We start from the raw sequence: 24,982 nt of genomic DNA on the forward strand, positions 1-24,982 counted from the left end.
ATAATGTTTGTTTGGAAACAGTTTGCAGTTACATTTGAAATCAGCAAATATGACCTCTTCTGTCTGATTTGACATGAGGGGGTTTGGGTGTGACTGTTGTATAGTTACTGAAGCGACTCTGGGAGTTACTTGGAACACACTGCCTGAAAGGACCCTATGTTTAGAAGTATTTTGATGTCTACTTGGAAGACCATCGCCTGCAGTGCTTGGGGTCGTGTGCACAAAAGTGGGATTAGGCTTGGAAGCCTGCTGTCTTCTGATTTGCAAATTATGGTCTTCACTTACTATGAATTCAGTTATATGCTCATACTGCATCTTCATAGAATTACATAGTTTTATTAGTAGCTTTCCTTTCTGTTACCTGGACCATGCCCTTTTCTCCTCTTGCATTTTAGAGTGGTTTATGCAGCACTTGGTGATTGGTAACTCATGACTTTTCCTGTTTTTTTTCCTGTTTTAGGATCTAGTTCCTAGTATGTAAATGTAATTTTCTTTGGCATATGTATCACTGACAACACTGATTAAAAGTTTCTTTAGATTATTAAACTGGGATTCAAACAAAGATGCATCAATATTTCTGCTGAAAATAATGGGGGAAAGTTGAAGTTCAAATACTTTGAGATCTGTAAGAGAGGAAACAGAATCCAAAAATGACCGAGGCTAATCATTAAATCAGGAGCTTAGCGATAGTAACATAAATGGATCTGTGTGTGAAAATGATATCGGTTTTGGATGCAATTTCATTTTTCACTGTGTTGACGCATGATGAAACATGATTCACCAACTAGGTTCACTAAAATGTGAACTTCTGTCTTTCATAGAAACTGATAGCATATGGGCATATCACAGGTAATGCCCCAGAAAGTTCAACAGGAAAGAGACTGATCGATAGAATTATTGAAACCATTTGTGGATGTTTTCAAGGAACTCAGACAGATGAAGGTGTTCAGCTTCAGATAATTAAGGTGTGTCTGATATTTCAACCGACTTACTCCTCATTGGCTGACACAGTGCAATTCTCAGTTGACAATGTTGTTAATACCGAGTAATTTCAAAAAATGTCGAGCAGAAATGTTCTTAACAAGGGCCACAGACCTCATGGTATTTTTAAAATGCTATTTGTAAGCAAATGGAAAGGGTTAAATTGGAACAGAGAACCTTCAACTCTTGATTAGTGATGCAATAAATCTGAGCATTGCTCTAGTTTTGCATCATTAGATGCCTGAGTATATTCTTGTGGTTCTGCTCGCCGAGCTGGAAGTTTTTGCTGCAAACGTTTCGTTCCCTGGCTAGGGAACATCATCAGTGCTGTTGGAGCCTCGTGTGAAGCGCTGCTTTGATGTTTCTTCCGGTATTTATATTGGTTTGTTCTTGCAAGAACAAACCAATATAAATACCGGAAGAAACATCAAAGCAGCGCTTCACACGAGGCTCCAACAGCACTGATGATGTTCCCTAGCCAGGGAACGAAACGTTTGCAGCAAAAACTTCCAGCTCGGCGAGCAGAACCACAACAACGGATACCCGAGCTACAAATCTTCAATCAGATTTTGAGTATATTCTAGACATGTGAAGTTTCAAGTTACTGTTTGTGATAAGGACCAGTATATTTCCAAACTCTAACAGTTTGAAATAGAGAACAGATATTTAATTATTCAGCCATGATGCAATGTTTTATATAGACCCTCCATGGAAAACAGGGGTGAATGTGTGCATCAGTCAGAAAATGACAAGGCTTCAAATAAAGTGAAATTAAACTGAGAGGGTTAGATAGTGCACTTTCTATAAAACAGACTTTTTTTTCATTGTTTGTTTATCTGTTACTATTGTTTTAGGCACTACTTACTGCTGTGACTTCAACTCATATTGAAATCCATGAAGGAACAATCTTACAGACCGTCCGGACCTGCTATAATATCTACCTAGCTAGTAAAAACCTAATTAATCAGACTACAGCAAAAGCTACTCTGACACAGATGCTTAATGTTATATTTACCAAGATGGAAAACCAAGTGGTATGTATTTAAGTTAAATATCATAAGTTTAGGGTCTGATGTTTTGTTTAAACTTGGCCATTCTGTTGCTGAAGGTAGCATACAATAGATATAGAGCAGAATGTCCTGAAGATTTTATACCAATAAAACATTGCAGAATCTGCTTCAAGTTCAGCATGACCTGTTTCCAGCAAGCTGAATCAGTCCTGCAAGCATCATTCTCGAAAGGATCAGGCTTAAAAATGGTTTACTATTTTTCCCCAGTGTTTCCCCAATTCACTTTCAAGTTGAATAATCCTCTGATGGAGACGAGAATGGGTGTTGTATTTGCCTCAATATTATTGAATTGCTAACACAAAAACAGTCTTTGGCTTAGTAAGATAGAAAGACAATTGGCCGATTCAAGTTGTCTCTGATATTAGCTTGTCAGAGGGAAGCTATAGCAACAATTAGAAACACAGCAGCAATGCATGCTTTTCATTGCACCAACTGGAGAGACGGTATGAATTAAAGAGAAGAAAACAAATTGTCTAATGAAATTCACCACTTGGGATGCAATGCAACATCTTGCAAACATTCAGGGTATTGATTTCCGAAGTGCTGAAAGCTGCTCTTTTGTCATATCAAACACTTCTGAAGTTTTATTTTTCTCTTTTTTTTAATACAAATTGGCTTTTATGTATTATAAAGTTTGTTATAAGGATCAACCTTTTATTAATTTTTAAAGAGAACCATTGCAGCAGTAATTTTCCAGTTGTTGCATGACCAGTTCTATTGGCTTTATTTCTAGTTGTTTATTAGTCAGCCAGCAGTTAGTGATGTAATTGAACTGCAACCTCCTCTGGAATATTTTCACTTGTTAATATAACTTGTCTTATGAACACTAACTATGTATGGGAGTCATATAAGTAACATGGAAGTGTGAAATTTGATGTTGGCTCTGATATAATTGCAAGTATGTTCAAATCCACTTTAAAGTGCTTTGAAGGATCAATTAGCCCTGGACAATTCATTTAAACTTGGAGTTGAGCAAGTCTGTGTTCATAAACCATGCTCAGTCTCAAAGTGTTAATGGCTATTGAAAGTACTCATCAAGTTTGGCTGTTGGACTATGAATTCATGTAATACAGACATTGTGCTACTAACAGTACCAGACCTGCAGTTTCTTCGTCCAAGCAAGACTTGTAATCCGCAATCAGTTTCAAATGTATAATTTTGTTAAAAATGTTTATCAAGGTGATTTGAAGTTGCAAAATTCCAATATCATGAACCAAGTAATGGTTGTGTGAAGTCAAACCAAAACTTTTAACGTGAAGTTTTGTTTTTGACCTCTATAACTTTGGATAAAAGCCACAACAACTTGAAATAGCTGCAGGCTTAAAGGCAGTGTTGGAAATTTGTATCTTGGGCTTCTAAGTAAAATTCTGCATTATCATAACAGCAGTATGCCTACAGTTGGGATTATAGGGGCACTTTCAGGATGGCCACCTGTAGTTAATGGTGCTGGGGTCATAATTCATTATAATATAGTAATGACGGAGGAGGGAAGTGAATGTGCTACAGTTAAATTTGGTGGATGGCACACAAATAGATGGAAAGGAAGGTAGTGAGGATAACAGTCTGCAGAGGGACAAAGTGGGCAGAAATTCGGCAAATGGAATGTAATATGGGGAAATGTTAGTTTACGCAGAATATAGAGCATCTGCATATCATTTAATAGGAGAAAGCTTTTGCAGACCTTGTGCGAGCTAGCATCCAAATTCAATAGATAATAGAGAAGGCAAATGGAATGAGAGAGACAGAGATTTTTCATCAGTAAGGGAACCAAAGGTTATGAGGGAGAAGCAGAAAAGTGGAGTTGAGAATTATCACATCAGCCATGATCTAATTGAATGGCGGGGTAGACTTGATGGTCTGAATGGCCTGCTTGTGTCGCTATGTCTTTTGACATATATTAATGACTTTCTGCATCCGCTTGTGTGTAGAACTGACGTCTAATAGAAAACACAGGTATTGCTGTTAATCATGATTTTTGGTATATACTAAAACAGTATATTAATTGAAAATCTAATAGTTTTGAACCTTCTGAACAAAACTGTGTTGTGTTATTGTGTTACTGCAAGTTACTGCGACAATACTATTCAGAACCAGAACCAACTGTTGATATAATTCCTCCATCATAGACCCCACTCCCAGTGGCAGATTAATAATGGCTCCAAAGACAAAAATTACAATAACTGTTTCATGCTGGAAATTGACTGTCTCCTTTGCAGGTACATGAAGCTAAAGATCAAGAGAAAGGCAGGCAACAGCAGCTTCAACATCTCCAGCAGTCTCCTGAACTACACAGTTTAGTTGGGTCGCCACAACTTGATAGAATTGCAGAACATTCTAGCAGACTGGTTACAGCAGAGATGGAAGAAGATCAGATAAATACCGTGCAGCAAAAATCTCAAGTTGGAATTGCAGAAATGGAAAATGGGACAATATCAGACCAGATGGAAGAAGACCATGGGGAATGTGATCAGTCTTCACATATTGCAGGTGTTCATCTTTATTTGAGAATTAACTGAAAAATATTATTTCTCATCCTCTCATGGCATGTAAGATCTGCAAAAGATTACAATTCCAGTTCAGTATATCATGTACGAATCTATTCAACTAAACGCAGTTAAAATTTGTGATGTATAATTTAATATGTGGTCTTAAATACTGTAACGTGAAAGGAGCAATCGTGTAAGCAAACAGTGAAGTTGCTTTTCAGAGGAGGAATTGCCATTTAAATGTCGCAGTGTTAGTTCAAGTCGAAGCGAGCCCGAAGGTAGCATTGTGCTCTGGGAGTAATAGAACTACAGTTGATTATAGTCTCCACTGCAGTCCTCAGCTTTGTCTTAAATGTGTAACTTCTTATTCTGTGATTACACCCTCTGGTCCGGGACACTCCCACATGGGCAAACAAGTTTTTGCATCTACCTTGTCAAGTTGCCACTATTCGCCTAGTATAGTGATCTTTACATGGCAAAGTTCTCTGTTCCTGATGAAGTTTTAGTTTGATTTATAAACTTTTTAAAAGGTTGTTAGTTCTGGTAGCTCGCTCAACTATCTGTGGATTCGTTTGTTTTTTTCAGCTTCAGAGCAATTTTATTTAGTCGGGTCTGTGATAATGCATGTTTCTTCAGCGTGAATTGGATTTGAAACGATTGAAGAATTTAGACTGTTATTTGCAGAAAGTGAACCTTCCTTACCTGTATTGGCTATAATTCAATTCTGGCCCCATTAGTTTAAATAGTGTGGCTATGCGCAATTTTATTATAACGTGCAATTGCACAAGAATTGGTCTATTGTGTTAGATCAGAACCAACTGTATAACTGTCACCATTTTGGGGCTGGTGAGCTCTATACCATTGCTGATTTCAGCAGACTAGTCAGGTTTAAACAAGTATTATTCTGTTATAATCATCCGAGAGTTTTGGTATTGGCACAGCATTTAAAAAGCATTATGTATTGTCCTATGGGTTGGTAGACCACAGGTTCATCTTTGATATCCTGACAGCCAGTTTTTATCATAGTCTTGTAGAAGGACCATTTTATAAAAGGAATGAAAGTTAATAGCAGACCTACCTCGTCATCCCAGAGCAGCATTAACAGTAATTTAGAAATAATGCAGTTGTATATCCAAAGTTCTGTACAGCAGAACAGAAGCTTAAAAAAAATTGCATCTTGGTCCTATATCAATTGTTAATTCTGAGAATGTTTCTAATTGCTGATTAAAGTTCTACTATTTCAAATGTATGGGCAATTGCTGAAGTCCAATTGTAATTTGTTTTCAAATAATAAAATGATAGTTTAGTGTATTTCAATTTTTTAATCTGCTTTCTATCATTTCAAAGCTGAGTTACTATTTCAGATTCTAACCACTGTGCTTTAAATCAAGGGAATGTGGATGCAAATTCAGAGGAAGAAGTGAAAGCAGAAGATATTGTGGGACAAATATTGGAGGAAATGGTGGCCATTGTGACTGGAGGTAGCTCATGAGATCTTGATGATATTGTTTACATTCTGTTTTAGTTAAAATAGTTATTGAATGGCAGTGTACTATGGCGTCATCTAAGACTGTTTCGTTACACACTGCACCCATTTTTATTTCAACGATCTTTCATTTGAAGGTGCAACGGCTAGGCTGGATGTGTCTTGCAGGCAGATAATTTTGATGTATGAGTTGTTGCCAGACCACTTGAATGAGTTTTCAAGTAACAAGTTTGATTTGGCATGCGCAAATCTCATTAATCTTAATATGTATCTTTTATCAATAGCTTGGCCTTAACCCTCTGAAACCAATTGTTTTTGAGTGAAAAATCTATACAATAGTCATTTTAATCAAACTGTTCCAATGCTTTGACACATCTCTGGGGCAGGTGAGATTTGATCCTAGAACTTCTGGCTCAGGTGGAGAAGCTGTCACTCCATCACCTTCAATGTACATTTTATCTTTTGTCTAATTAGGTTTCTTAATGTAACTTTACCTATGTCTGCAGTCAGTTATTCCAAAGACACCTGCACAGATTGGACATATTCAACTTCGCATTATTCTGGTGTATTGTAATCTTCTGTATAAGTTTCTGTGGTGGCACAGTACTTAAAAACAGCAATACTGTGCTGTGGATTGATAGGCTTCATTTTATTTTCCATATCCTGATGGCTGCAGTCATTTCTGAAAATGTTTTTGAAAGCAATAACTTGTATACAAAAGTTTACTCTTAAATAGGCATCTAGTTCTTAAAACAGTCTAGCAAATTTGTACAAGTAGGTGAAACTTCTTTAAAGTAGATTCAAACATAATTATAGTAACTATCTTAAGCTTTGAAGAAAATTCTAAAAGCTTATGTTTTGACGTACATTGCAACATTGAAATGATTACACTTTATAAGATACTGAAGTGCATTTATTCAATTTTCTCTTAACTAAAATAAATTGTATGTAGAAGTGAGTTTTCTTGATTTTTTTTGCTTCAGAGGCAGAAGCAAAAGACAGTGAAAATAGAGCTGTGGAAGCAGCTTTAGAAAGTCAAGCGGCTACTCAATGCACTGAAAACCTTCAAACCAATGGTATCCCTGAAGGATCACTATCACTGCCCGATGGTACCACACTAATTGATCGGCAATCTACACCCTATAATGATCAGGTAAGGAACCTAATTATACTTTTGATATGATCCAGAATCTACCTTTTTTTTGGGGAGGGGGGAATTCTGGTATTGAGTTTTCAAAGCTGATTTTGGGCCCAGCTGGAGTTGCAGTTCCAACTGGTACAATTGTCAGAAACCATCTGTGCAACCATTTATTTGAGATGTATTCATGGATGTAGAAGCTTTGTTATCTTAGACTGGCTTGAATCAAGCACACAATTGTTATGAGTTATTTGGAGAAATAAAGGAACAAGTGATTTTTTTTATATATAGTTCAGTACATTTGTGCCTACCTGAGAGAATTCCAAACTTCTATTCTTACCTGGTCTGTTAGATCCTGCTCTATTTGCATTGAACAATTCTCAAAAGCCTTGTGAAAAGTTCAAGTTTATAATGCATTGACAGTAATTTGGCACCAGAAATAAAAACTTCCTTATTTGTATTTACAACTTAGGGTTGGAAGGTCAAGCAAATGTTTTTCATGAAAAATGTTATATGACATTCAGCAAAGCAATATAGGCAAATATCGTCACATCCAGTTTAGAAAATCTATCCTAAATTTTGAGATCCCAGTCTACCTTCAGAGTTCCTCATGATCTGGTCTGATGCTGCTGTTCCTTACAGGCTTCACATACCCCACCATGCACTTCGTTCTTGCAGAAGTTACAGATTTCTTGGCCAGTTATGTTCACTGTGATGTTGTCCCCTATAAACTAACTGCATGATTGCAGTCAATAGCTCACCTTCTAACTCCCTTTAGTTAACTTTAGGTTCCAAAGGGTCCTGTCCCATCCTGTGTGACATTCCTATTCTTCATTACTGATCTTTCCTATCCATGCTTCAAATTATCAATTTTTCTTTACTCTGTTGACTGTCTCTGTCTTAACCATGTTTCTATTCATATACTACCTACTCGTAATCTCATCATTATGGAATGGCTGAGTTACTACATCTTGGCATTAATGCAAATCCTGTTTTTATTTTTTAAAACATTGGTTTCTTCAGATGAAACTAGCAGCTATCATCCTTTGACTTTAGCTTAAACTTTTTGATTAGGAACATCTTTCATAGTCCTCTCTGGTCTTTGTCTCTTGTTTTGAGTGTGGGGTGCTGTCCATTGTAGCTGAGCCATTCCCAGCATTTTAAGTGAGAAGCCAAAAAATAGAGAATCCAAAAATCGGTTATCACTGAGTGGCTGTACGTCATCAACAGCAATCCTGTATCCCATTGCAGTCAGTATCATGTAGCACATCATCATTCCTTCAGGCTGGAGAATGACCCACTAGAGGAGCTGCATCATGCATACGATACAAAACAGCATTAACTGCATGTAAAACACCTTGAGCTGCTGGATATAAATAGAGCTAAGCAATCCAATGACTAATAGATTCAAATGAAGTTCTCAGGCAGTGTCCCATAAAAAATGTTGGATCATCAGGTGGCTAACTAAAGGAGCAGGCTTCGTGCATGTATATTCTCCAATCTGGTAATATCTTTGTGCAAAAGTCAAAGTTGGTGTATCTATAACCATTTTCAACCAGAATTGCTCAGTGAACACTCCTATTTGGCCTCATCCTGAGATCTCACCACTATCAGCCTTGCCAGGGCCCAAACAATTTGGTTCACCCCTGTGACATTTAAGTGGGTGAGAACATTGACAAAGAAAAGCATACAAGGCGAATAAAATTTGGAGTGTATTGTACTGAAGACCTGTGAATTGTGACTATCAGTGCCCCCAAATCAGTTCCACTCTAACTCTGGTGTTATTCTCAACATACTGATTTTATAAAATTGTCGATATGTTCACATTGCTGCACTCTAATCTAAAATGATGGAAGAAATAGTCACCAACCTGACTGGATGATTGACCTACTCTGGTAATCTGCTCAAGTAGAGCACTCCAGTATTGACCTTATAATAGCCACTATCTAGCTAAAGATGCAAGTGCTGACTGCCAGAATATAGATTAAGTAATTGTCATAGGCAGCATTTCACCAAGCATCGTTCCAAAGACTATGGACAAAACTGAGTCAATATGAAAACCTTTGAGGGACTGGAACCATATCTGATGCATAGGAACATGGCATGGTTATCTGAGCACCATCATCTGAGTCCTGGGACATCACTGCCAAACATCTTGATTAAAAATCACACCACACCAGGTTATCGTCCCAACAAGTTTATTTGAGGTGGCATGGTGGGTCAGTGGTTAGCACTTCTGCCTCACAGCATCAGGGAGCCAGGTTTGATTCCTGCCTTGGGTGACTGTCAGTATGGAGTTTGCGCATTTTCCCCATGTCTGCGTGGGCTTCCTCAGGGTTATCCAGTTTCCTCTCACAATCCAAAGATGTGCAGTTCAGGTCAATTGAACTAAATTGTCCATAGTGCTAGGTGTTTAGTCAGGGGTAAATATAAGGTCGGGCAATGGGTCTGGGTGGGCTACTCTTTGGAGAGTCAGTATGGACTTGTAGGGCCAAAGGGCCTGTTTCCATTCTGTAGGTAATCTTAATCTAATCTCACAAGCCTTTGGAGTGCTGCTAGTTACCTGAAGAAGGAGCAGAGCTCCGAAAGTTTGTACTTCCAAATAAACCTGTTGGACTATAACCTGGTGTCGTTTGATTTTTAATTTTGTCCACCCTCGTCCAACACCAGCATCTCCACATCAAACTTCTCAATGGCATTAACCATCTTCCTTGGTAACCTAAACTGTCTTGAGGTCAAGAGCGTAGCTGTTTGAATATTTTACAGTGCTTAACTCTGTTCATGACAGTTGTGATAATTGAGCAGATGATATTATCCTGTAGCTGTGTCTGTAGTGTGTACTGTGTACAGAATGCATTCCAGCAACTTACTAAGTTTACCTGGAAAGCACCTTGTAGTCTCAAAGATGAGCACCCATATAATCAGAATACCATTGTTTGCAACTTCACTATGCATGTTTAATGCACGTCGAAGTATGTCCCTTATGTCCCCAGCCTAATATTATTGCTGCAAGGATTGTGTATGTTCAAAGAAAAAGTATATTGGCAATTAAATGACCAAAAAAAACTTGACCGCCAGCCTCCATCATTACCCTTGAAAAAAGCAACTTCCATTTTTATGAAGCTTCTAATATAATACAATATCATTATATTGTGTTCAAACCTGAAAAGAAATTGGAACGAGGATGAAGTCATTGTCTAAAAATCTATTTTAAAGAACCTCTTTGATCTAAGTATTCAATGAAACAATATTGGAGAATCTTGAGTGAATTAATGATAACAAAAGTTCTGGTAGTATAGAAGTTGATTGTGGAGATCACTGAAATATAAACAATATGACCACAGCACTGGGTTTTATGGATAGAGGTAACATTTTAGAAGAACAGGAAAAATAGCCATACTGATTGACTGCAGTTGGGTTTGAAACTTGGCTCAAGATCAACAAGTACATTAGAACTTAACATTTGATTATATCGTCTTTGAGGGAAATGGGCTCAGGCTTCTGCAATTTTGTGGAAGTGAAACAGAAGGCATTCAGCTTGATGTTCTGTCAAGAGGTCAGACTCCTGCTCATGCGCAGTATATTATCAAGACAGTAAAGAAATTGGTGTATGAAAACAAATGATGTGCTTTTAATTTTCATTTTCAAAGACTAGTGTATAAACATGGAACAGGAGAAATCAGGAATAAAAAGTTAGGTTGTATTTAAGATGATTTCACATAAGCCAATGTCATAACAGCTCTGCTGGCCTTGCTGAGGTGTGTAACTGAAGGGGAATTCTGCTGAAGCCATCCACGATTGAAAGACATTCGAGGAAACTCATCAGTCATATATCACATAAGAGCACCATCACCTGCAACTTCCCCTTCAAGCCGCGCACATTCTGACTTAGAAATGTACTGCCATTACTTCACTGTGGCTATCTCAAAAATCTTCCAACTCACTTCCTTATAGCAATGTGAATGTACCTTCACCCCATGAACTGCCGTAATTCAAAAGCAGCACTTTCTCAAAGGAAGTTAGGGATGGGCAATAAATGCTGGCTAGCCAGCAGTATGCATATCCTGTCAAAAAAAAGGAAAGCTACAGAGGTAAAGAAAGTGTTATGCAATAAATTGTCATTTAACATATATCCCCTGACTCAACTGTTACACTTCTCTTGTTACAGATTTTAGCATTTCCCCTTTTCTACCTTCTCTCCTGAACACATTTGCAGTTTCTTCTGACCTTCTGTAACTGTTGATCAGCCTCTGATATAAAAGAACAATGACAATTTGCGCTTTGAGAGACAGTTTTAGCAGATTGTTCAACAATATTGGCAACTGTGGGCAAGGCCTTTTTTTTTGTTTGGAAGTCTTCATGTACATTTCAAGGAGGAATAATTGAATAATAACAAAAAGTTTAAGTCATGTAGATTTATTGTTTGCTCTGCCTTTGCAGTGGAGGTCTGTGTGTGCCTTAGCACATCTGGACGATGAGCGTGGCTCAAATCAGCAAATGATGCATAGAATTACATAGTATATATAAACAGAGGAGCAGACAATTAATCCTAACTAGTCTCTGTTTGTGGCTATGCTCCACTTTAGTCTTTGTTATCCTTCTTCATCTAATTCACTCAAGCTCTCTTCCCTTTTATATGCTTATCCAAAGTTCTCTTAAATGCATTTATGATGTGGCTGAGGCAAATAAGAGAAGTTCATAGAATCCCTATGATATGGAGACAGACCCTTCAGCCCAACAAGTCCACACCGGCCCTCCGAAGAGTAACCCACCCAGATCCATTGCCCCTACCATATATTTACCCCAACTAATGCGCCTAACCCTCACATCCCTGAACACGATGGGTAATTTAGCATGACTAATTCACTTAACTTGCACATCTTTGGATTGTGGGAGAAACCGGAGCACCCAGAGGAAAAGCCACGCAGACACTGCGAGAATGTGCAAACTCCACACAGATAGTCGCCTGAGGCTGGAATTGAATACGGGTCCCTGGTGCTATGAGGCAGCAGTGCTAACCTCTAAGCCACCATGCCACCCCATATGAATGCTGCTCTGCTAAGTCCTTTGACCATAGCAGAGTCCACATTCTCACCACTCTGCTGTATAATAATTTTTTTCTGAATTCCCCTTTCCCTTCTTGATGATTTTACAGTTGAGACTCCTAAACTTTGCTGTTGTCTCAGGATGAAAATGATCTTGCTGTATCTGCTCGACCAAAACTTTTCCTGACTTTAAAGACCTCTATGTTACCGACTTCTCATGTTCAGAGAATAATACACCTATTCCTTAACAAAAATATTACTTTGTATATTCTATCATTCTTGTAAAGATTCTTTATTGTCTCTTCACTGCCTTTACATCCATTTCTGTAAACAGGTATGTAGTACTTTAGCATCATGAATCCAAGCGGTTTATTTTTGTTTCTTTTTAAATAATCATCTTTGTCTGCAGAGCTGCTTTTAATGATTTATGCATTTGTACTTTAAGAACCCTCTGCACCTTATCTGTAGGTAGTTGATTGTTCAATGCCTATTTACTGCACTTCCAGATGAAAAGATTTTCATTTAATATGACAGTTCTCTTAAAGTTTTGATCTTAAATTTGATCAATTGTGAGTTCAGTCTTTCTTTTGTTTCTTTTTAACCAAAGATATGGCTATGGTTTATCCACTTCTGATAGTGATTCTGTTTTTCATAAAGTCAATGGTTCTCCCACCTGATGCCCGATGTTTCATTTTTTTTGTTGCATTTACAAAGGCAAATTGAAAGGCAAAATGTGACAGCTTGCAACAATACTACAGCATTGAACTATCAGGGTTGATCATCTGTCAAAATACAATTCAAAGCAATCAGCAATTTGCTTTCTTTGTACACTTCTAAGTAATGTAAAAGATGTACAGTACAAATGTATCTAATATTCACCTCATAAAACTTTAGATGTGAGTTTTTATTGTGATATCTCCTTTGTAAAGTCATTGTTTATTTTAGGCCTATTTTTAATATCTAAATGGATAAAATTCCCCTTTTTGACCTGTAAAAGGTTGAGGTGCTTGCCTATTTAGAGAGTCATTAGTAGATAAGCTTGGAATTTAAACCAAATAGCTACAATAAATGTTGTGGCTCCATCTTAATATCATGCTTGTTTTTGCACTAGGGGTCTGAAGCTGCGGTACCACTTCCAGTCAGTACTAAATTCTCGCATATATTACAGAAAGATGCATTTTTGGTATTCAGGTCTCTCTGCAAGCTTTCCATGAAGCCTTTAAGTGATGGACCTCCAGATCCAAAGTAAGTGAATGCCAAGACATGAAAAAAATAGCATCTTTAATTGAGATGATATACAGTTTTGGGATATTGTTCAAAAAGCAGAAGTCACAACACTAACCTGGAACTTCAGAAAGTTGGTATGAAACTCATGATGCATGCTATGATCAGTTTGCAAAATATGGAATAATTTTTGGAGATGTGGAGCTCTGTCCTGAATTCTCATTCTTCACAGATTGCTGGTCTATTTGTGCTATTCTGCTGTTAACCATGCCAAAACAGGGGGAATTGCAACCTTTTCAGGACCTGTCTCGATGATAATTTATATAGTTTGCTCTCTTTTAATATTTGAATAATAGTTCTGGTATGATACTCCACTTTGTTTGAAGCTCTGGTTGTTTATTCCGTCAGATACTCGATTGTTCCTTTTTTTAAAAGTATAATTTAAAAACTGGCCTGACTGGACTTTTGTACCAGTCTTGCCATACTCATTCCTATTCATGTCAAGTACAATAAATTAGAGGATGAAAAGCTGTATTCATTGAAATGCAAGTTAAATATTTTGTAAGATCGTTTTGGGAAGCAATTTACAACAAAGATAATTTGTGCTTTTGAAGAGTCCTACAAATGCCAAACCTAGCTGGGCTCCAAGTTCTCTTCGGATTTTACTTAATTTTCTTTCTTAGTCAGTTTTTGCCTCCCTTTCCCTCTTTCAATCTGCTCTTTGGGTATTTCTGTATGTAATTTGAATTTAATTCACTGTAATTTGTTCTCTGACACTTAGAGTCAGGGAGTCATAGAGATGTACAGCATGGAAACAGACCCTTCGGTCCAACCCGTCCATGCCAACCAGATATCCCAACCCAGTCTAGTCCCACCTGCCAGTATCCGGCTCATATCCCTCCATACCCTTCCTATTCATATATCCATCTAAATGCTGCTTAAATGTTGCAATTGTACCAGCGTCCACCACTTTCTGTCGCAGTTCATTCCATACACCTACCACCCTCTGTGAAAAAGTTGCCCCTTAGGTGTCTTTCATATCTTTCCCCTCCCACCATAAACCTATGCCCTTTAGTTCTGGGCTCCCCACCCCAAGGAAAAGACTTTGCCTATTTACCCAATTCTTGCCCCTCATAATTTTGTAAACCTCTAAAAGATCATCCCTGAGCCTCCAACGCTCCAGGGAAAATAGCCCCAGCCTGTTCGGCCTCTCCCTATAGTTCAAATACTCCAACTCTGGCAATATTCTTGAAAATCTTTTCTGGACCCTTGAAATTTCACAACATTTTTCCATTGTTGTGGTTCTGTTCGCCGAGCTGGAAGTTTTTGCTGCAAACGTTTCGTTCCCTGGCTAGGGAACATCATCAGTGCTATTGGAGCCTCCTGTGAAGCACTGCTTTGATGTTTCTTCCGGTATTTATAGTGGTTTGTTCTTGCCGCTTCCGGGTGTCAGTTTCAGCTGTAGTAGTTTGTATGTGGGGTCCAGGTCGATGTGTCTGTTAATGGAGTTTGTGGATGAATGCCATGCCTCTAGGAATTCCCTGGCTGTTCTCTGTCAGGCTTGTCCTATGATGGTAGTGTTTTCCCAGTCAAATTCATGTTCCTGGTTGTCTGAGTGTATGGCTACTATGGATAGCTGGTCGTGTCGTTTTGTGGCTAGCTGATGTTCATGGATGCGGATTGTTAGCTGTCTTCCTGTTTGTCCTATATAGTGTTTTGTGCAGTCCTTGCATGGTATTTTATAAACTACATTAGTTTGGCTCGTGCTGGCTATTGGGTCCTTTGTTCTAGTGAGTTGTTGTCTGAGTGTGGAAGTTGGCTTGTGTGCCGTTATGAGTCCTAAGGGTCGCAGTAGTCTGGCTGTCAGTTCTGAGACGCTCCTGACGTATGGTAGTGTGGCTAGTCCTTTTGGTTGTGGCATGTCCTCGTTCCGTGGTCTATCTCTTAGGCATCTGGTGATAAAGTTGCGTGGGTATCCGTTTTTGGCGAATACCTTGTATAGGTGTTCCTCTTCCTCTTTTCGCAGTTCTGGTGTACTGCAGTGTGTTGTGGCTCTTTTGAATAGTGTCCTGATGCAGCTTCGTTTGTGTGTGTTGGTTTCCTGCGTACCCTTGTGGTGAATTCTCCGTTGGGTGTTCTCTCTACTAACACGTCTAGGAATGGGAGTTGGCTATCCTTTTCCTCTTTTCTCGTGAATCGTATTCCTGTGAGTGTGGCGTTGATGATTCGGTGTGTTTTTCTATTTCTGTGTTTTTGATGATTACAAAGGTGTCATCTACGTATCTGATCCAGAGTTTGGGTTGGATTTGTGGTAGGGCTGTATGTTCTAACCTTGGCATAACTGCCTCTGCTATGAGTCCCGAGATTGGTGATCCCATGGGTGTTCCGTTGATTTGTTCGTATATCTGATTGTTGAATGTAAAAAGTGTGTGGTGAGGCACAGGTCTAGTAGTTTAAGTATGCCGTCCTTGTTGATAGGTTCGGCCTCCTGTGTTCTGTTCTGTATGTCCAGTAGGTTGGCTATTGTTTCTCTGGCTAGGGTTTTGTCAATTGATGTGAACAGTGCCGTCACGTCGAATGATACCATGGTTTCTTCTTTGTCTATGTGTGTATTCCTGATGTCCAAGAATTCCTGTGTTGATTGTATGGAGTGTTTGAATCCGCTGACCAGGTGTTTCAGTTTCTGTTGTAGTTCTTTGGCCAGTTTGTATGCTGGTGTCCCTGGTAGTGATACTATGGGACTACAACAAAAACTGAAACACCTAGTCAGCGGATCCAAACACTCCATACAATCAACACAGGAATTCTTGGACATCATCAGGAATACACACATAGACAAAGAAGAAACCATGGTATCATTCGACGTGACTGCACTGTTCACATCAATTGACAAAACCCTAGCCAGAGAAACAATAGCCAACCTACTGGACATACATAACAGAACACAGGAGGCCGAACCTATCAACAAGGACGGCATACTTAAACTACTAGACCTGTGCCTCACCACACACTTTTTACATTCAACAATCAGATATACGAACAAATCAACGGAACACCCATGGGATCACCAATCTCGGGACTCATAGCAGAGGCAGTTATGCAAAGGTTAGAACATACAGCCCTACCACAAATCCAACCCAAACTCTGGATCAGATACGTAGATGACACCTTTGTAATCATCAAAAACACAGAAATAGAAAAAACACACCGAATCATCAACGCCACACTCACAGGAATACGATTCACGAGAAAAGAGGAAAAGGAAAGCCAACTCCCATTCCTAGACGTGTTAGTAGAGAGAACACCCAACGGAGAATTCACCACAAGGGTACACAGGAAACCAACACACACAGACCAAGTCTTAAACTATGAAAGTAACCACCCCAACACACTCAAACGAAGCTGCATCAGGACACTATTCAAAAGAGCCACAACACACTGCAGTACACCAGAACTGCGAAAAGAGGAAGAGGAACACCTATACAAGGTATTCGCCAAAAACGGATACCCACGCAACTTTATCACCAGATGCCTAAGAGATAGACCACGGAACGAGGACATGCCACAACCAAAAGGACTAGCCACACTACCATACGTCAGGAGCGTCTCAGAACTGACAGCCAGACTACTGCGACCCTTAGGACTCATAACGGCACACAAGCCAACTTCCACGCTCAGACAACAACTCACTAGAACAAAGGACCCAATAGCCAGCACGAGCCAAACTAATGTAGTTTATAAAATACCATGCAAGGACTGCACAAAACACTATATAGGACAAACAGGAAGACAGCTAACAATCCGCATCCATGAACATCAGCTAGCCACAAAACGACACGACCAGCTATCCCTAGTAGCCATACACTCAGACAACCAGGAACATGAATTTGACTGGGAAAACACTACCATCATAGGACAAGCCTGACAGAGAACAGCCAGGGAATTCCTAGAGGCATGGCATTCATCCACAAACTCCATTAACAGACACATCGACCTGGACCCCATATACAAACCACTACAGCTGAAACTGACACCCGGAAGTGGCAAGAACATCCATCAACAGACACATCGACCTGGACCCCACATACAAACTACTACAGCTGAAACTGACACCCGGAAGCGGCAAGAACAAACCACTATAAATACCGGAAGAAACATCAAAGCAGCGCTTCACAGGAGGCTCCAATAGCACTGATGATGTTCCCTAGCCAGGGAATGAAACGTTTGCAGCAAAAACTTCCAGCTCGGCGAACAGAACCACAACAACGGACACCCGAGCTACAAATCTTCAACCAGACTTTAAACATTTTTCCAATCGGAAGGAGACCAGAACTGCATGCAGTATTCCAACAGTGGCCTAATTAATGTCCTGTACAGCCACAACATGACCTCCCAACTCCTGTATTCAATACTCTGACCAATAAAAGAAAGCATACTAAAACTTCGCCTTCATTATCCTATCTACCTGCGACTCCACTTTCAAGGAGCTATGAACCTGCACTCCAAGGTCTCTTTGTTCAGCAACACTCCCTAGGACCTTACCATTAAGTGAATAAGTCCTTCTGAGATTTGCTTTCCCAAAATGCAGCACCTCACATTTATCTGAATTAAACTCCGTCTGCCACTTCTCATCGCATTGGCCCATCTGGTCAAGATCCTGTTGTAATCTGAGGTAATCCTCTCTGCTGTCCACTACACCTCCAATTTTGGTGTCATCTGCAAACTTACTAACTGTACCTTTTTATGCTCGCATTCAAATCCATTTATTTAAATGGCAAAAAGTAGAGGACCCAGCACCGATCCTTGTGGCACTCCACTGGTCACAGGCTTCCAGTCTGAAAAACAACCCTCCACTACCACCCTCTCGTTGCTACCTTTTGAGCCAGTTCTGTATCCAAATGGCTAGTTCTCCCTGTATTCCGTGAGATCTAACCTTGCTAATCAGTCTCCCATGGGGAATCTTGTTGAACGCCTTACTGAAGTCCATATAGATCACATCTACTGCTCTGCCCTCATCAATCTTCTTTGATACTACTTCAGAAAACTCAATCAAGTTTGTGAGACATGATTTCCCACGCACAAAGCCATGTCGACTGTCCCTCATCAGTCCTTGCCTTTCCGAGTACACGTACATCCTGTCCCTCAGAATTCTCTCCAACAACTTGCCCACCACTGACGTCCGGTTCACTGGCCTATAGTTCCCTGGCTTATCCTTACCACCCTTCTTAAACAGTTGCATCACGTTTGCCAACCTCCAGTCCTCCGGCACCTCACCTGTGACTATCGATGATACAAATATCTCAGCAAGAGGCCCAGCAATTACTTCTCTAGCTTCCCACAGAGTTTGTCATCTTTCACCTTAATAGATTAAAGTAATTAATATCATGTCTAAAAATGAGATCCTAGACATAATATAGATATCATTGCACCATGACCAATTCTTCCATCCAGCAGATTGTAATGCAAACAGAGGCCAATCTGAATGATTGATGGACTTATTAACCTAATATGTGTTGCACAATATGAGATGTGCTATTCTAGCAATTTGAGTCAATTCCTGGAATTAGTCATCTGTTGAACATTGTGTCTCTTGGGTTACTTTTTCAAAACTGGATCATCTTAAGATTGGTTTTGGTACAGGTATAATTGTCGCTAATTATATGTGGGTGTGGATTTACTGGTCTAAATTATTGTACTTGTATAGTTTTGAACTTGTATTAGGAAACCACAAAAGTTGTGCAACCAACAAACTTAAAGTACCCTTTAATAATTCACAAAATAGTTATGCATCATTAATTCTGAATATGTTATTCAGTAGACCTAATGAGGAAAAAAAGTAATTAAAGAAATGGAGGCGTGTTGAAAACACCTTTTCATGTTCAAGACAAAGCAGGAAATGATCATGCATGTATTGAGAATTTTCAAAAGTCATATTTTCGAAAACAAAATGGAGGAAACATCAAATCCAGTTTTGGTTATATTCGCTACTTTCCAGCACTGGCTGCTGAACATAAAACAATTCCTTAAGTATTCAATCCAAGTATTTCAGATTTAAATATTATGTTGAATTCTAAATGGCAGTTGGTTCTGGCACATATCATGGAATAGAGTATAATTGCATTTATTATTTAATTGTATGCATAACTTTTTTTTGCCAAGGTCCCATGAGCTGAGGTCGAAGATAATTTCACTGCAATTACTGTTGTCAGTTCTTCAAAATGCTGGTCCAGTCTTCAAAACAAATGAAATGTTCATCAATGCAATTAAACAGTATCTATGTGTGGCATTATCCAAAAATGGCGTCTCCTGTGTGCCAGATGTGTTTGAACTTTCACTGGCTATTTTTCTTACACTTCTCTCACACTTCAAGATTCATTTAAAAATGCAAATTGAGGTATGACTTTAACATCTAACTTTTTTTGTGATTGAGTGCAGTTTCTGTGTACAATTTAATTATGGTTATGTGATAGATTAGAAAAGTTATTTGCCATTCCTGCAAAACCATTGAACTTTTCTACAAGTACTTTTAGTGCAAAACTGAAGTGTTGTACCCGAAATGCATGTTTTCTTTTTCAGCCTAGTGCTTTAATATGTGGTTTCAATCAGGTAATTGTTCATTTGGGCCAACATCTGCCTGAATGCTGTTCTGGTGAGGAATTAAGTTCACTGGGGAATAGATTTGAGTAGATCTACCAAAAGCTGGTGAGAGTGTAACTTCTGTGACTAGGTAGGAAACACAAAAAATGTTGAATATAATAGGCAGGTCATAACAGCACTTGTTGAGAACATGGCCCATGGTTGGATTCAAATATTGGAAGCCTTATTCGTGCCCAGAAATAGTTGACAGTTTTTTCAAAGTGGTTATCATGCTGTTACTGTCATGGCAGGCATAACATGTTTCATCTAAAATTGGCATAGGAACAATATGCAAAACTGGCTTGCTACAGGAAGCCAGTCCACAAATTTGCATGTAATGTTTCAGCAATAAGTCGAAAGACAACCTCTTAACTTACACCAATGAAGATTTCCAGTGAAGTCAACCATAGAATGGGTGCAAGTCACATTTCAAAAGAAGTCCTGAATAATCTCCAGATTTTAGAATCTGAGCCATGTTGGGATTTACTTAAATGCCAAAGTCTTAATATCCTGAACTTTAAAAAAAATGGAATTGGTGACAGTCATTTAGTATTGTACATTACCCAGATTTTTATGACTGAGTAGCTTTAAGCAAAAGAAATACTCATGGTTACCTATGGTCTTTTTTGTTGTTTGCTCATCTTGGTGATTGATAGTTTCTTCATCTGGGGTGTTTTGTACGACTGGTGATTTATGTATGTGACTGCTAAGGTTGATCTTTGTCCAGGTTCTGCTACAAATTGGACAGGATGGTGCAAACTATTAAGTTTGGATGAATTGTTTCATTGCATTTTTGATCTGTGCAGTTTGATTGTGTCTTTGGATGTGCTTACCTTCTAAGAAAGTTGAACTGATTTTAATTTGCAGTTGCCAGGGCACAAAAATGACACAAACTCTGAAGTGAAACCTTCACAGCATTGTTGTAGTAGTTCCTTTGACCACCATGAGGCCACATCCTGATACAATCTCTGTTTAGAACATTTACTTCCTCCGTCTACTGTTCTGCAGCCATCTCCTCTCCAGTTGATAAATATCTCACTGTTTGAGTCCCATCCTTGTTTTCTGTTTGACCAAAACTAGCTTAAGTGACAGATTATATCCACTCGTATGAATTCCTTATGTAACTTTTTCATCTCATCCAGTTTCCTTCCAGTCAAGCACACTTAAGAACATTTACATTTAACAAAAGTGTATGGAAGATTAGGCCAAACATTCAGGTTAACATTCTGTTATGCCAGTGTAGGATAATTATGACTTGGTCAAGTTTACATAGATGTAAGATCCCAGCTAGGGAAAAATGTTGAAATTTGTAAAGTTGAATGGTGTATGGTTTTAGTAATTAGATCTATTAACTCCTGTTTCTCCAATTGAGCAGGTTTTCTTCAAAGAGATCTTTCTGAATATTTTGGAAACATCCTCCAGCACATTTGAGCATAAATGGATGGTCATTCAAACTCTGACCAGGATTTGTGCAGGTAGCTTGTTATATAACACTTTCACCTTATCCTAGTAGCCTGTACTTTGACTAATGTCTTAAATTTTTTATTTAGCACAGCTGAGAAATTCATTTCTCCATGTATTACTTCAGTTGTGATATTTGAATGCCAGGCATGTTATTTTTCCCTCTCATTTCATATCTTCAGAATCTAGACACCATTTTGAGAATGTCATCCCTGCACCAACAAAGGAGATATGGCAACTTTCTATAATAGGAATTAATGGCTGCTTAAAAGCCAGGTTATGCATATTAATTATTTTTAAAGCTCGTGTATGATTGAAAAATAATTTGTAACCAATAATTGTTTGAGCTTTTTGAACCCAGTTTTAATAGTATTTGAACTGTACATGAAGAAGTACTGAGAGAAAGTGAGGACTGCAGATGCTGGAGATCAAAGCTGTAAATGTGTTGCTGGAAAAGCGCAGCAGGTCAGACAGCATTCAAGGAGCAGGAGAATCGACGTTTTGGGCATGAGCCCTCCGGAAGAAAGTAGCTCCTTGGATGCTACCTGACCTGCGCTTTTCCAGCAACACGTTTTCACATAAAGAAGTACTGTGCAAGTCCACATCCAAGTTGATAAAATTTATCGATGTTTGAAACTGATCCAAGTGAACCACATGATCGTTTCTTGGAAACAGTTAACAGTTCCTCGTATTTGTGCGAAGGAGAAAAAGATGCAAATGATGAAAACTGTGTGTGTTTATGTATACTATATATAATATAATATAATATACTATCTCTATCTGATGTACTGTAACTTGGCTGTTTTCCAAGGCACCAGTCTTTCTGGAATACGATATGTTCTCAGATTCGTTTGGCTTAACACCATCACAGTTGGATTTGAATTTGAAGTAACGGTAATAGTTGGAATTGGCAATTCATTTTTTTAAACAAAGATTACATTTCTTGACTGTGTGATATTCTGTGGAGAGCTTATGATTCGGTGTTAGCGTCCCTGCTTCTAGAACAGAGGATCCAGTTTCAAGTTCCACTTAGAACTTGATTGCCATTAAATGTGTGTTCTTCATGTGGCCAGGCAGGTTGGATATCGACTTTTAAATCTGCAAAATATGTCTGTGGGAAGCCCTAAGAATGAGAGAGTTTCCTTGTCATCTATGCTTGATGCAAAGTGGCACACCTGACACAGGCGAAAGGCAAGCAGCATATTACAGAAAATATCCAGCTGTTGAAACAGATGTCAGCTTGACTTTGGTCTACTGCATTTGCTGCAAGATGTATGAACTGAACAGAAGAATAACCTGTAGAGTTCCTCTAAGCTTCCTGGTACTTTGGTGCAGGAATTCAGAGTGAAAATACAGAGAATAAAAATTCTGTGCACAAGTGATATTTCCTAAGATACAAGCTTTCATTTAGAAGTCTATTTTAAAGTGACTGCACAATACAACAGACAGAATGTGATTTGCAAATATAAATTTGACAGAGCTTTGGCTGTGCAGGATATCCAATAAACATTTACTTCATTCTGTGATTAAACATTATTTGTTTTAACTAAGGAAGTTAACACAGGCCAATGTGATCCCTACGGCTGAAAGGAAACCAATTCTAACATCAAATTTTGTTTTCGTATATTTCAGATGCTCAGTGTGTCGTGGATATTTATGTGAACTATGACTGTGATTTAAATGCAGCAAATATATTTGAACGTCTTGTGAATGATTTATCAAAAATTGCTCAGGGACGAAGTGGTCAGGAATTGGGGATGACGCTTCTGCAGGTAACCTGAATTTCTGAATAATTGGAAGAATGGTGTAAAGTTAGTGGCATGTTAGATTCCAGATCTTGTAATTACAATGCTCAAGCTATTTGACTGTCAAATATTCTGCACTTAGTTTTCAAGTAATGCATTTAAGTCTCTACTTCAATCCATAAGAGAGTCTCTATGCAATCAAAGCAAGGCCTATCTGCTCATGAAAAATATGTGGAAGTGACACACAGTGGAAAGAGTGTGAGAGATTATGAAAAAATTGATATTGTTTGAATGTTTGCAATTTTACTTGTTTTTAAGCACTACATTGGCGCTTTGGTTATAAATATTTTGTCTTGCCTTCACTTATCAAATGCTATTCCTTCATAAGTTGAGATTTAAAGCATTCATAACCCACTTTGATATGTCAAATGTAGCTCTATATCACTGGATTGATTTCTGTCCTTTCACCATAAGATTTTGTAAAAGGACCAGATGCACAGGGTGATGTTTTAAATATCAAATTACCAAGTCTTAACCTGGCAATAGTAAGCATTGTCGGGAGTCAGCAAGGCAGGAACTCCACACCTTGTCCATTTCAGGCCAATTGAAAAGTGCTTTTCAAATTATAATTTTCTGATTTTGATAGTGACACAGTTAGGTTTGCCTTTTAAGAGAACCAGCTGTACGGTAGTAAAGGCAGTAATCCTGGCCTTGTGAGGGTCAGGGTTAAAAGTGACAGCTGTTAATCAAGAACTGCTCTTCGTGCAGTACAGATGACCAAGAGAATGGACATGCAGCGCTCTGGCTTTGAGGGTTTGAGCACCTCTCTGGCATCGTGAGGGAAAAGAGTTGGGTGCAAGACTGCCAAGATGCAGTTGAGCTACCATCTGTTTAAAAGGAAGGCTCCATCTGGCAATGGGGCCTGGTTGACAGATTTTTGGCCTGGAAGTGATGACGTTCAATATCCTGCCAGAAATCCAAGCAGAAGGAGGATGCAGCAGATTAAGAAGGGCAGGAAGGACACAGAAGTCATTTACTTAAATCTGTTTTTTTCCCCGGAAGACTCCAATATTTCTGAGAAAGAAGGATTTAAAAACAAAGGGTCATGTTTGTAGGGTGAGAGGAGAGAGCTTTAAAAATTACTATTGTTATGAAGATCTGTATTGCACCTTTTTAGAGAGTTAAAAGCTAACAACACTACCAGACAGCACCAAGTGTTCTGGATAAGATAACAACGGATGAAAGCTAGATTAGCTGGGTTGCATGGAGACAACAAAAACAAATTCAAATTCAGCCAATGAGTTTAAATTATACCCCAAAATATACCAAACTCCAATCAAGTTTGAGTTTAGTGAATGGACAATCTTAAAAGCCAGTGACCCAATCTAATGTTTTGAGGGTAGAAGGCTGGGGAAAATTGAACAGTTGGGAGGAGAACTGCCAAACCAGCATGCAGAGACTGTCCGAAAAATCGCTGTCTTAAAGCTTCCTTTATCAACCAGTGACCTGTGAAACAGAAATCCCTAAGAAGAAGAAAAGAAGACCGAGGAAGACATCTGACTGATTTTGAAAACTTGAATTTTTAGTAAACCTTAATTAGGGGGTTTTATTGGACAAGCATTGGAGAAGAGGAAGGAACAAGATAGTTAGAGGAAGGAGTTATAAGTAGTTGCTAGTTAATTATTCTCTGGTATACTTAAGGTAAAAATG

The 24,982-nt window shown here is 38.7% G+C and overlaps 1 protein-coding gene across 1 annotated transcript in view; it reads left to right on the forward strand.

The window, feature by feature from the left end:
• LOC132822934 (brefeldin A-inhibited guanine nucleotide-exchange protein 2-like) overlaps positions 1–24,982 on the forward strand; it is a 104,119-nt gene that overhangs the window by 20,499 nt on the left and 58,638 nt on the right. The window contains exons 4-12 of the mRNA XM_060836354.1: positions 822–965; positions 1,836–2,015; positions 4,268–4,538; positions 5,929–6,018; positions 7,007–7,176; positions 13,318–13,451; positions 19,590–19,824; positions 21,442–21,541; positions 23,160–23,299. Coding sequence (XP_060692337.1) covers positions 822–965; positions 1,836–2,015; positions 4,268–4,538; positions 5,929–6,018; positions 7,007–7,176; positions 13,318–13,451; positions 19,590–19,824; positions 21,442–21,541; positions 23,160–23,299 — 1,464 coding nt within the window. The remainder of the gene's footprint in view (positions 1–821; positions 966–1,835; positions 2,016–4,267; positions 4,539–5,928; positions 6,019–7,006; positions 7,177–13,317; positions 13,452–19,589; positions 19,825–21,441; positions 21,542–23,159; positions 23,300–24,982) is intronic.

The sequence above is a fragment of the Hemiscyllium ocellatum genome, chromosome 15 (genome assembly GCF_020745735.1).
Source record: "Hemiscyllium ocellatum isolate sHemOce1 chromosome 15, sHemOce1.pat.X.cur, whole genome shotgun sequence".
NCBI classification, from domain to species: domain Eukaryota; kingdom Metazoa; phylum Chordata; class Chondrichthyes; order Orectolobiformes; family Hemiscylliidae; genus Hemiscyllium; species Hemiscyllium ocellatum.